The sequence below is a fragment of the Habropoda laboriosa genome, unplaced genomic scaffold (assembly GCF_001263275.1).
Source record: "Habropoda laboriosa isolate 0110345459 unplaced genomic scaffold, ASM126327v1 scaffold41, whole genome shotgun sequence".
In the NCBI taxonomy this organism is placed as follows: Eukaryota; Metazoa; Arthropoda; class Insecta; order Hymenoptera; family Apidae; genus Habropoda; species Habropoda laboriosa.
The window spans coordinates 1,706,156-1,719,380 of NW_017100164.1; the positions used below are offsets into that span (position 1 = coordinate 1,706,156).

The following is a 13,225-nucleotide window of genomic DNA, read 5'->3' on the forward strand; positions in this document are numbered from 1 at the left end:
TAATTCTTACTCCGAATCCATTTTATGGATGATTTATGGGTGGATATGTAGATAACATATTTACTGGAATTTATCTACACTGCTTTTTAAACGATGAAGTGGTTTACAGAGTTTATCAGATAAACAATTACCCTTAATCGTCGATTGTACACAGAATTCGATTTGCAAAAGTGTTTTCAGTTCCCAGATATCAGCTTATCATTCATAAAATCTATGAAATCATCGATGAATATTTCCAGTAATGTTTTGCGGAAAATTTGTTCCATCACTAAACATGTCATATACTTCCCTACATCGCGCAGAAGTTTCCTGCGATGAAATACAATTCTAAAATTGTCATGTTATTGTTCAAGTTACGAATCGCAAAATCAAGTTCGAAAGAAAAGATCTGATTTTTCGAAGTGACCTGATTTTTTGGAAAGACCTAATTTCTCAAGATCTGATTTTTCGATACGATCTAATTTTTCGAAAAGACTCGATTTTATGGAAAGACCTAATTATTCGAAAAGATCTAATTTCTCAGGATCTGATTTTTCGAAGAGACCCAATTTGTCAAGAAGATCCGATTTTTCGAAAAGACTCGATTTCATGGAAAGGCCTAATTTCTCAAGAAGATCTGATTTTTCGAAGAGTCCTAATGTTCGAACCTAAATTTTCAAAGATTCGCGATAATGTGTTTCCGAGTCACGGTCAGTCATAGGCTCCTCGTTAATTTAATCGACAGTGTAACGCGCGAAAAATCGTGGGAAGTGAAGGGTTAAGATCGCGGCACACGAGTGTGCGTACGATTCTCGTGGCAAGCGGTGACGGGGCGTTCGTTTTATCAGAACGAGGCGTCGACGGGCATCGACACTCTGTTATCAGGCCACGAGGATTTCGCTTAATCGTTTTTACGTTTTAGGGTCGTCCTATCGTGTCACCTCCCGGTTTTTTATTGTCCTCGCGACTCCTCTGTTTCCCGTGTGTTGGACGACCATCGATAATGACAATGTCATCACAAACCTTTGTTTTTCAACCGTGATATTCGTTTTTGTGCAAATGAACTCTCTGAAAATTGTTTTTTCTCTCTCACGTGTCGTAAAACATATTTGTCGAATATCAATTCCAGAGATAGAGCGATAGACTTTTATTCTTTTTATTTTCAATCTCCGCTCACGAGTGCTTTTAAAAATAATTTCTCACGAATCGTAAAAAAATCGTTTCTGCTTTTGCTGTGTTTCTTGCATTTCTTGATCGAATTTTTTAGAAATAATTATTTTATGCTATAATAAGAGATTTTTTTGGTGGTTGTATAACATGTGATAATAAGTTCAATAGCGATATATTTTATAACAATAATTTCATAATAACTATAAACACACGTAAAAAGGAATAATGATAATCTGATCAACGGTCTCTTATTATATCTCGCAATTAATTCTCACGCGCTCTCTGATATCAATAACAACGAGGTTCTACTGTTTTTACTCCCTGTTACTCTGTATGATCCGCTCGTTTTCCAAATCTCGAGACGATTCAACAAACACACATTCACGCCATCACTCGCAACATATTATTAAACCAATTCCACATTTTTTTTGGATAATTGGAGACGTAAAACTGTTTCTTTTTTCCAAGAAATGTTTGCTTTTCGTGCTTCCTCTTTTCGATAGAATTTTTTATAAATCGTTTTACCATTTCGTAGAGGACTTTGTGGGACAATACGAGAGGTATAGTTATGTTTGTCTAAGATAGACTATTTCTTCCATCGATGTCTGCCACTTTGTCGTATTTCTAGATATTAGCTTATCATTCCCGTTGATATTGCGTTGCTGCTGCGTAACGAATCGGCACGTGGGAAATTGCGGATATACATATGTATACACGGAGTGAACTGATCGTCATACAACGTCGGCTAGTTTAATAAATTGAGAAAAATCGTTTTCATGCTGTTTCATCCAGTGTCCATTCTCGTTCTGCTTAATGTTATCGCAGCATTTAACAACATTCTCTGTAAATGAATATTAATCGCTTTTTCTAATTCAAGAATGGCATAGCTCAATATCGCATAACATTCCAAATTATAGTATAAAAAATAACAAACAAAAAGTATCTGTAATATTTGACGTGTAAACAGTGACGAAGTGAAAAGTTTACCCCTTTGAAGCAATTTTCTCTCGTTTATGCTCGTTCGATAGGTCGACGCGGTATTTAAAATGTGCAAAAATCGCTCTAAATCATGCAACGTTCCAGATTAAAATATAAAAATAATAAAAAAAATATCATCTTTAACCCTTCGACAGTTTGTCCCGTAAGAAACTCGAGCACAGAGTCAAGTAAATAACTGTTTAACTCAGGAGAGACCCTTAGGAAGAAAGTTCGAAAGGGTCGAGAATATTATTATCATAACAACGTCCTAGGGTTCTGTATCCCCTATTTCAAAAACGATCACACGTGGCGCAACTATTAAAGAGACACATACGTGCAAAATCTAAATTTCTTTTACCGTAATTCGCAGTTTTATTAGACTGTCGAAGGGTTAATTTTTTTTTCGTATAAACGGCGACGAAATAAAAAAGTGTTTACGCCGATGCTTGTTTATGCTCGTTCCATAGTTTCACGTGGTATTTAAAATGTGAAAAGTCACGAGGTTTAGAAAATACGCGTGGTTTCCAGGGGCCTCGCGACACTAATCGTCGGAAGCGCTATTCCGCCCACACAGCGATGACATCTTCTTTAACGATACCGTTTCCCGCCGTTTGCTCCTTCGACCTTTCGATATCGACTATCCATCTGTCGTTCGATCGATAATAGCTCGTAGTTTCTGTTTGATCCCTTTTCATTGGGAAACGATTCCATGTGCGTAGGCAAAGTGATTGTTGACGTAATCGGGAAATGATTTTCGATAAACAAGGTTCGTGTGTTTGAAGTGTTTGGAAATGGAAAATAAATGGAAAAGGAATTTCTATTTTAAGGTACACGGTATTCTTGCAAAATATCCTGGAATGTGTGTATTTAGTTGTAGTAGCTTTAGCGATGGTATAGCAATAGAGTAGTTTTTAAATCGAAATGAGAGGTAATTTTTCAAAAATGTACTTAGGATTGAAATTGAAATGATTAAAATCGTAGATATTATAAAATGATTAAAATTAAAATTTGAAACATTAGAACGTAATCTGATCTAATCTGGAATTGACTAGTTTCCATAATTAATAAAGGAAATATATTAAGATTGGCAGACACTTCGATTTTCTTCTCTCTTATACTCGCTATTAATAAACGATTACACGTTCCATGTATTTATCAATCGAATTCTAACATATCGTACGGAAATATGAACGAGTCAGTTACAAGTGTTTTATACCAGTCCTCGTAGGAAATTCATAAACGAAAGGAAAATTTCTATTCTAAAACACACAGCAAAAGAAAAAAAAGAAAGAAAAATTCGTAAGTTGGAAAAATTCAAGACTGTACGTCGAATCTTCGTGTAGTAGAATTGCCAATGACACTGGAACGAATCGACCATTACGACGTTCTTGGATTAGCCTTCGTACAACATTTAATTACTCAATAGTGCCAATCACGAGGAACGGAGCAGCTCGATTATAAACGAGATGACGCAGTTTGTAAGCGGTTTGAACCGTTGGAATGGATAATAAAACAGGCTTTATTTATCCTTCGTTAGAGATCGCAGGTCGCACTTTTAATATCGCGATTCGATTTTGATAATGGAGCGCTGTTTCTCGGTGGCGTTATTCACGTCGCCGCTGGTGGGAATTGAAAACGTTTCAACCGGCTCGAATCGACGATAATTCAGTTTCTCGTCGGCAATAGCATCGCGAACGAGTCTCGGCGACTCGAGTCGTGATTGCGTATCGATCACTTTTCTACCGACAGGCACGAAAGACTCTCTCTGTGTATAATACACTCTGTTCCATCTCGAATTCACATGGGACACGATGCACTCGGGCCTTTTTTGCACATGTTTCCAGCGATTTATCGCTGTCTGTTGTATCGAGGGAAATTTAATGGAAGAAAGGGGAAAAGAACGAGAGGTGGAGTTACCAAGGTACATAATGTTTTGTGATACTTTAGAATTTATTGCTCGTTTAAAAATTATTTCGAGTAGTTTAACGTTATGGATAAATTCAATGCTCGTTTGGGAGCTGTTTTATGAAATTTGAAGCTCTTATGGATTCACGAGTACATTCGATATTTATACGAAAGAAGAATTCAGTGGAAGAAAGAGAAAAGAACGAGCCTTGTAGGTTGAAGTTAACGATGGATACAATGTTTTGTGATATTTAATGTTACGAATGAATTCATTGTTGATTGAACACTTATTTTGCGAAATTCAAAGCTACGGATAGATTCAATACTGATTTAAGTATACAAAGTTCAGAAATTTCGGGCCGTCTGAAATCATGAACATTCTTCTCACAAAATTACAAATCGAAATTACACAAAATTATACAAATCAAGTAAAATTCCAGCATTCGTATACGATATTCGTCGAGCCAAATCTCCATTATTAAGTTGCTCTAAAAAAATTGATACAATTACCAGAAACACCCAATCCTCAATTTCAAAAGTCCAATTAATACAGAAATAAAAGTGCGACTTGCGATACGTGCAACAATCTCCAACAGAAGAAAGAAAACTAAAAATATCAACTCTCTCAGACACTCTGAAAATTCGTGTTCAGTCCTACCTCCCCGAAAAAGAAACGAAAAGTAAAAACTCTCGAGACTAGTGTTCAGATAAATCTGCAAGAATCTCCAATAAAAACAAAAAAAAAAAAGATCAACTCCCTCAATCACTCTCAAGATTCGTGTTCAATCCCACCCAAAAAAAAAAAACAAAGAAAAAAAGACAATAGTAGCTCGGTCCAGGGAGACTAGCGTTCAGATGAATCACTCGACGAATTGCACAGGCAGAATCGAAGTGACGGAAGAAGGGGAAGTTCCGCGGACATTCACACGTGGATGCTGTGGCCCGTGTTGGGGGATGACGGGCTGAGCCCAACGTCGCCCCCGGCGTCGGCAAGCGTCAAGGGGGTGAACAAACTGGCGCCCCTGCTGCTCTGCGCCCCGTGCAAGCCCAGCAGCCACCGGAAGAACCAGAATTCCACGCAGTGGTACGTGCAGCAGGTAAACACACAGACTGGCAACAGATTCATCATTCGTTTTGTTCCCTCGTTCAACCACCTTTTTTTCGTCTCTCCCACTCTCTCTCTCCCTCTCTTTTTTCTCTTGTATTTCTTTTTTTTTTTTGCTCTCTTCAACAATGATTTTCCTCCTTTCGGTTGTTCGTCGATGTTTCTTCCTTTGTGTACTCTTGCCTGATGGATTTCTTTTTCCCTTTCTGTATTTTTCGTTTCGTGGCCTCTTTCAGTTTCTCGTGTTTTATGTCGTAGTTGTTGGAGTAAATCCTGTGGAGTCGCGTTTCGAACTGGAGAGTTCGACACGACGTCGAACGTGACTTTTTGAGTACACACGAGAGTGTTCCTCGGGTTTGTTGGAGAATTGATTTGAAAGTAGCTTCTGAGTGGAACTTTTTCTGTGAAGATTTTGAAAAAATTGGGAGATTCGACGAAGGAAGGAGTGGGGTTGTAGGTTTAGAGCGGAATTTTTGGGAGATTTGCGGATTTTGGGACTGTAGAAGTGGGCTTTTAACGATTTTAACGAAAATTGATTTTCGTTCGTTTTGAAGGCACAACCGGGATTTCAGGTTTAAAGTGGAAATTTTTACCGAGGAATGTTTGCGAGATTCGTGGATTTTGGGACTGTAGAAGTGTGATTTTAACGATTTTAATTCATTTTGAAGACACAACTGGGGTTTCAGATTCAGAGTGGAATTTTTTGCCGTGTAATGTCTGGTAGATTCGTGCATTTTGGGACGTTGTTTGCAAAGGGGGAAAGGAGTAGATATCGTGGAGTCACTTGGTTAAATGTTGGAGTGGAGACCGTTGTGAAATCTCTTAATGATTTTTCCACAAGAATTTAATTTGAATATTTTTCGGAGAAATGATCGTTGTAATTAAACACTTAAGAACACAAAGAGTAGATAACACAGAAAATCTTCGCAGAAGAAATTTTTTCTAAGAAAAAGATGAATAGTACCGTGACACTTGCAATTGCTAGGAAACTTAGAGATAGCGGGTCAATAAAAATCATGTTCTTTCGTTTGATCCGCTTCCGATGATTCGACATAATTGGATGAAACCCCTGGAACACTTACTTGTCGAACCCACGGCTCGAGACCCGATTCTACTCGGTTAGAAAGTGTCGAAACTTCGTTTTCCTTGTTAATGCGATTGTTTCGGTATTGAGTAAGTTAGATTGTGCCGATCATATCTGACAAATTGCGTAAAATTCTGCCGGAACGATTCAGGGATTCGTCAAGCTTACACATTGAATCACAGAATCAAATTTCTAACGAGTGAATTTCAAATTTTCAATTAATATCGTTAACGATAGAATCATTCGCGAGTATTTTATATATTTTCGGCAGAGAAAAAATTCGATAAATATAAACGATAAATCTTTTCGTTCACGATAAATCATCCTATTTTTGGACATAGATTCGATGTTATTCGCAATGTTTGGTTAACTGTACGTAATCTATAATGTGATTGCAAGGAGTTTGCGGTACACGCTGATAAGCTATCAGAACACATTGCTTTCGCACGTAGAATTTGTTTAGCATCTTTCTGCGAGCGGTAAGTGTGTCACTTTCGTTGGTGTGCATGCCTGAACGTTTATTCTAATCGTAGTTACTGTTTACCTCGTGCATGAGAACGAGAGGAGAGCGTCGAGTTTCATCGCTGAATCATCAACATGTGTACCTACATTGCACATAAGCGACACGAGGGAATTTCCAGATTTTTCTGTCACTTTTCTTCACTTCTCATGTGAGACAGAGTTACAAATGAACTTTTAAACAAATTGTTTTTATGACTTTTCTGCAGAATATTGAAATTCCTGAAAATGGCACTGAGATAATGTTCAAAATGAATTGTTAAAAAATGTTTGCATTCTAGCGTATGATTTTTCCGCAGAATATTCAAATTCCTAAATACGGCAGTGGGATGAGGTTGAAAATGAAGTTTTCAGAAATTTTTGCACTCGAACGTACAATTTCTGCGCAGGAATTCAAATTTCTATGTGATAGGGTTCGTCGAGAATAGAGTTAAAAATGATTTTTTTCTCACTTTTGCATTCTAATGTACGATTTTCCGCAGATTATTGAAATTCCTGAAAATGACACCGAGGCGGGGTTAGAAATAAATTTCAGATAATTTCCATATTCGAAGGTATAATTAGTTAAAAGTATTCTAAGAAAATGTTCACATTAGAATTTCCAAAAATGGTGAAGCTAAGTCGTGTTTCCAGTACGAAGCATACTTGGCGGTAAATAAAAGTCGACACTTTCCCAAGTGAGGGTTTATCTAGCAAGAAAAGAACATTTCTCGCTGAACTTTTTCTACTCGCGAATGTTCGTAATTATAAGTAAACGTTCCGCGAATTCGTTCTCCACGTGAAAAGAAATCCGTAAGAGGTCAGAAGTATTGTGCAGGGGAAAAAGAAGATCTGACAAGAAAAATAGCCAAAGAGGCTGGAGAAAGTGTGATCCACAGAAGGCTAGCTTCCAGTGTTGGAATTAACATAAAGACGAAACCATTGTCCTACCTTCTCAAACAAGAGTACAAAAGTTCCTCCGTTTTAATTCGAAATCCAGGACAAAAGGGATCCTCGTGTTCTTCAAACATTCTCAGACTTCTTAGCAAATTTTCCCATTCTTTCAAAAAAATGTTTCGTTACTAAGCTTCTCTTGCGCGATTTTTTTTTCTCCACATATTCATCACGCGTTGCATCTATTTCGAAGTGTAGAACGTTCCGTGCAAATATTTCCTTTTGGATGAATAAAGGATAAATCAGCGAAGGATGAAAGTACAATTAAGCGTCAGAAAAATGACGCGAATCAGAAGAATTGTAAATTCACGAAGGACTGTGACTCACTTTTCGTGAGTTTTGTGCGTGTTCTCTGTATACTTTCCGATCATTGTGCGCACGTGGAAGTGGTTTAATCGGGCAATCAGGGTCAGAGTGTCATCGGAACTGTATCGTTGTCGTTAATGGCCATACGGAGGGAACCGTGTGCAAACAAAAACTGGAATACGGTTACGTTGACCCAGTTGGCGGTGAATAAAGTCCCTTTCATAAAGAAATTGATGCACACTCGTGCAATTCACCGTATAGAAAATAAATCGGTACAAATTGAAAACACACGTCGTCGAAAAATATTGAAAAATGATTTCCTAACATTATCACTGTTTACCATTTTTCTCTGTATCGGAAAAATGTTGAATTTTTACCGGAGGAAAGTGTGTTTCGGACTTTTAACATTTTGCGAGAATTCTGTCACTGAGGGTACTTATGAAAAGTTAGGTTAAATTTGAAGGATCGAATAATTGCTCGTTAAGTGAAAGAAAATAAGGGTGTTCGGCAAAGAAATTCCATTGAAAAGGTAAAAACTGAAATGGACACTTGGAAACGTGACATTTTCCATTCAAGATATGATAATTTCCTTCTGCGTCTTGGTATTGTTTAGTTTTACATCAATTACCTGATTTTCAGCCTACTTAGGCAGCCACTGTGCGTCAATCCACGTGATATTTTTACCACAGGCTTGTCAGAATGCTAAATTATGTCAGGAACAACAAACGTACCGTTTGCATGATTAAAGAGTTTTCGTTTTGCCTCGTACCGGATAAGTTTCGTTTACTTTTCCACGCTTCTATGCTCGAAACTGCGAAATACCGATATCTCTAGTTGACTTCTTTTTTTTTTTTTTTTATCTCCAGTTGACTCATAGATATGTAGTGCAAATCGATGATTAGGGGTACGTGACTTTTAAAAAGATTATGTCACGATCAAACGGTGCTTTTAACGAGGAAAGTTTCTTTTTAAACGTTGCAATTATTTTCGATCGAGCAAATTATTAATTGTTCAATTTAAAATTCTAACGTCTGTCTATTGGCGATATATTTTTATTTCGTTTTAAACGTTGCAACTTTTGCAACGATGGGACAAATTTTTAATCGACGAACTTTTCGTTTTAACCCTTCGACAGTTTATCTCGTGTGAGACTCGGGCAAAGCGTCAAAAGGAAGAAACGTAACTTAGGAAGAAAGTTAAAAAGGAACTAGTTATTATTGTCATAACTATGATCATACCCGACGTAATTATTAAAAAAAAAATACGCGTGAGATATACATTTCTTTTTTACCGTAATTCGTAATTTTATTAGACTGTCAAATGGTTAATTATAATTCAGACGTCTGTCTACTGGAGGTAACTTTCGATGGTTTCACTTTTCAGTCCTTTCTATCTTGCAATTATTATTAGAATTATGGTAATAAATTAAAAGATATTATTTTAATTATGAATCTTCTTTACTTTGATACGCGAGGAAGGCACGTCGCTATGCTATCAATCAAACAAACATCAACAAGACGCAGAGAAAAAAAAAACTTATCAGCGTCACCCATACTAAACAGATGATTACTATGTTATTTCTATATATATTTATATTAATCTGTCTCAGTGTGTTGATTATTTTTGCTGTTACTATTACACAGACACATACTCATTTCTCCTTATAATCCAACAATTATCGTCGATGAGACAAGTTTTTAATTGGTGAATTTCACTTTTTTCGCTCGACAGTGTAACAATTCTCGTAAACAGAAATTCTGGGATTCGTCGGAAAGAAAAATTGTAGGACGTGGTAATAAGTTAAAAGTGCATACAACGTGGAGATATTTTGCAAAGAGATCGAAAGTGTAACGCGTGTCCCGCGAAGACAAAGGAATTCTCCTGGCTCTCGCGGGAATTCTATTAAGCACAAGTTGCTGCCGGTTTCCGGTCAGGCAACGCATAATTACACGGCTCTGTAAGTCGGTACGCAAAGTACGATTCCAGATAAGTAATTAAACGAACTGCTGGCAGGAGCCACGGTGACTCATGTACCGGTAAGTAAGGTGTCAAAGCACCTTCAGCCACTTCACGTTCCCGTTTCACGCTGTGCATGTAACCCAATTTCTAGGATAAGCGAAAAAAATTGCAACGTTTCAAGAAAACGGCGGAGAAGAAAATTTGACAATTTTTCCCAATGGACGAAAAGTTAGAACGTGAGCAAAATATAAAATCATGAAAGAGTAGTTCCAATAGAATTGATATGCAATTTTAACTTGTTGCTACATCTTGCACTTTTTCTTTCAGACAAATCTCCGAATTTCCTTTTTACGAAAATTCCCGAATTCTCACTTACAAATCTTCAAATACTTATTCTTTATTCATTTTACGGGACAAACTTATCGAGACAGAATCAAGTAGAAAAAGAGATAGGAAATAGTTTGAAGAATTCACCTACATAGTTGAGATGAATGTGTAAATGTCGAAAGAATGTATGGAAACTGAGAAGGCGTGCTATAGGGAAAAAGAAGAGAGCAGAGATCAGCGATTAAATATGAGAATGTAAAAAAAAAATATAATAAAGTATTAACTATAAATAAATTAAATAAGTTAAAAAAAAGCTCTCAGAACGATATGAATGAAAGAAACACAGAAAATGAGTATACCACTTAACAAATTAATATCTATCATCTCGACAACTTTCGAACCGGTAGATCGCACCAGGCCGATAACGTCACTCGACTAAACCGATCCCCTAATTACCTTAACCCTTCTCCCATCTGAAATTATAATTCATCGGGTCGCTATCTGACGATCGAAAGAACACGGTGGAGTTAATAGCACGTGTCCTTCGAATTTGATTAAGAAAGAATAGAGGCGAGCCACTGCTGCTACCATTGACCCTGACTTCTCTTTCGAGGAGTTTCGGTAGGAGTTAACACGTTTCGGCCGCATTGTGCACCTCTCTATTGAGGTGTCGTGAAAGTACACACAGACCGTACGCGAAGTGGCTTTTGTCAAAGGCATCAACAAAGCTTCGCTTTATCAGAGCTGGTTCTTTGAACTTCCGCCGGTCGTGTCTTGGTATCCACGCGACCGTCCCCTTTTTCCCTTGTTTGATCGCCCAGGTATTATGTATCCTTCGGTTAGTTGACGCTTTCAACCTGACAATTGGGCAAGGTGAATCATTCTTTTCAAATGCTGGTTTATTTTTGGCGGATGAATTGAACGGAGGAAGGATCTTGTTAACTTAGAAACGAAACGGTTGGAATATGGAGATACGCTTGTGGTACTGTGTTGTGGTTGAATTAATTTTTTTTTTACTCAAGGTGAAGATATTTGTGCCGAGGTATCTTTGTCGTAAATGGTACCTTGTTTCGATATTTTTCGTTTGTGTGATACTTTTTTCTTGAAAGATTGTTCTTCTTTGTGAGAACCAAATAAAAGTGGATAGAATAAAGGATATTCTAAATAAATAGTAGATAAGACTTCACTTTTTGATTAAAATTCATTTGCATTTTTTGTTGATGAGAGATAATTGCAATTATTGAATTTCGCTTTTTCGTTTGAAAATATCTAATATCTTTCTGTTGATGGTATTTTATAACGATTACAGTTTTCTGTTGTTCCAACGTTGCACTTTTTGTTCACAGGAGAAAGTTAGATAATACTAAAAAATAACAGTTTGTGTATTTTCCAAATTGAGGGAGAAATTTTTCGAATAAAAATTGCCATCAGCCTTTCTATTAACCTTCAATTCAATTTTCGTATCAGCTTACAATAAGAGACTTCATGTATAGAGAAATTATTGATTGAACAAATTTCTACCAGAAATATTCACTCTATTATCTAATTTTTATTACTCCACCCTTTATATCACGTTTCACCCGATACATTATCAACTGAATGAACATCTAATTTCAACCTGTATAGCCATTGTACCTAACCTAACCTAACCACCACTTTCCCAATTGATTGAAGCCTTTCAGTACCCAAAAAGGGTGTAGAAACATTTACATCGACTATCGATCGAAATAACAAAATCGAGGGAATTAGGTCAGAAGACTATTCTAATTCGTGTACCATCGTGTTCCTGCACCGTGGGTGCATGAGTCAAAAATAAAATTATCGACGGGCGAAAGTAAAAACGCGAGGAATGTACGGCCCACGAGATCTTCCGTGACGGTAATGCGAAAGAGTAACATGTGTGCAGAAACCACTGGAGGAGGATTAGATCACCGCGCGGATTTATCTAACAGGCTTCGGAAAATTGTTGCTGAGAGCGTTGCGAAACCGTTTAACCGAATGACTGTTATCTCTACTTTGCACCGCGTGGCTCTCCTCTCTCTCCCTCTTTCCCCCTTTCTCTCTTTTTGTTTCTCTTTTTACCCTTCTGTCACTCTTTTCCGCTTTCTTTCTCCTTCTTCCTCCCCTCTGTGTCTCCAATCCTCTCTCTGTCTCTCCCCTCCGTATGTCTCTCTTTCTCTCTAGTTCTCTCTTTTCCTCTATTTTTCTGTGTTTCTATTCCCTTTTCCTCTTACCCTATTTCCGTTTCCCTGTTTCTCTATTTTTCTATTCCCTTTCTCTCTCTCTATTTTTCTATTCCCTTTCTTTCTTTTTCTATTTTTTATTTTTCTACTCATCACTGTCTCTCCCTCTCTCTCGTGTTGATCCTTTTATTGCAATGCGAGTTTCTAATATTCGTACGTAATAATTATACATAGATCTTATTTATAGCGGTACAATCGTTCCTTCAGATCTCAAATCGAGGATATTGCTGTCCCTCGATGCTTGCCCTCGAACTGAATAGAATCGACCCACCCAGTTTGGTTGCTCTTATCGTCGCCACTTCTTCTCTTTTCCAGTTGTAAATTCAATGGAATCACCATATGCTACGGTTATATTGTGAGAAATGGCAAGTTTCTCCATTTGATACTGTGATTATTGTGCAATTGACGGTGTAATTTGGGATACGTTTATAGTTCAGTATAATTCTTCCTTTAATTAATAGATTCTTTGACTCAGTGTTGAAGCAAAGTACAAAATACTAAGGCGGCCACAAGAAAATACATTTTAAGCATAGGATTATAGTATTATGCTTTATAATTTTTTTTTTCAATTGAAAATAATGTCTAGCTAGCTATGACGTTCAAAATTTTTAGTTGACAACATTTATTTTAATTATTCTAAACATTTGAGGCACTCCAGTCACTGATGACCACCATGGCCACATCGAGGAAACAATCTAACGTTAAAACTTATTGAGT

General features: G+C 37.1%; 1 protein-coding gene across 1 annotated transcript in view; it reads left to right on the forward strand.

Moving 5' to 3' along the window:
- Positions 1–13,225, forward strand: part of LOC108578554 (ral guanine nucleotide dissociation stimulator-like) — a 42,321-nt gene that overhangs the window by 8,588 nt on the left and 20,508 nt on the right. The window contains exon 2 of the mRNA XM_017941913.1: positions 4,913–5,129. Coding sequence (XP_017797402.1) covers positions 4,965–5,129 — 165 coding nt within the window. The 5' untranslated portion in view covers positions 4,913–4,964. The remainder of the gene's footprint in view (positions 1–4,912; positions 5,130–13,225) is intronic.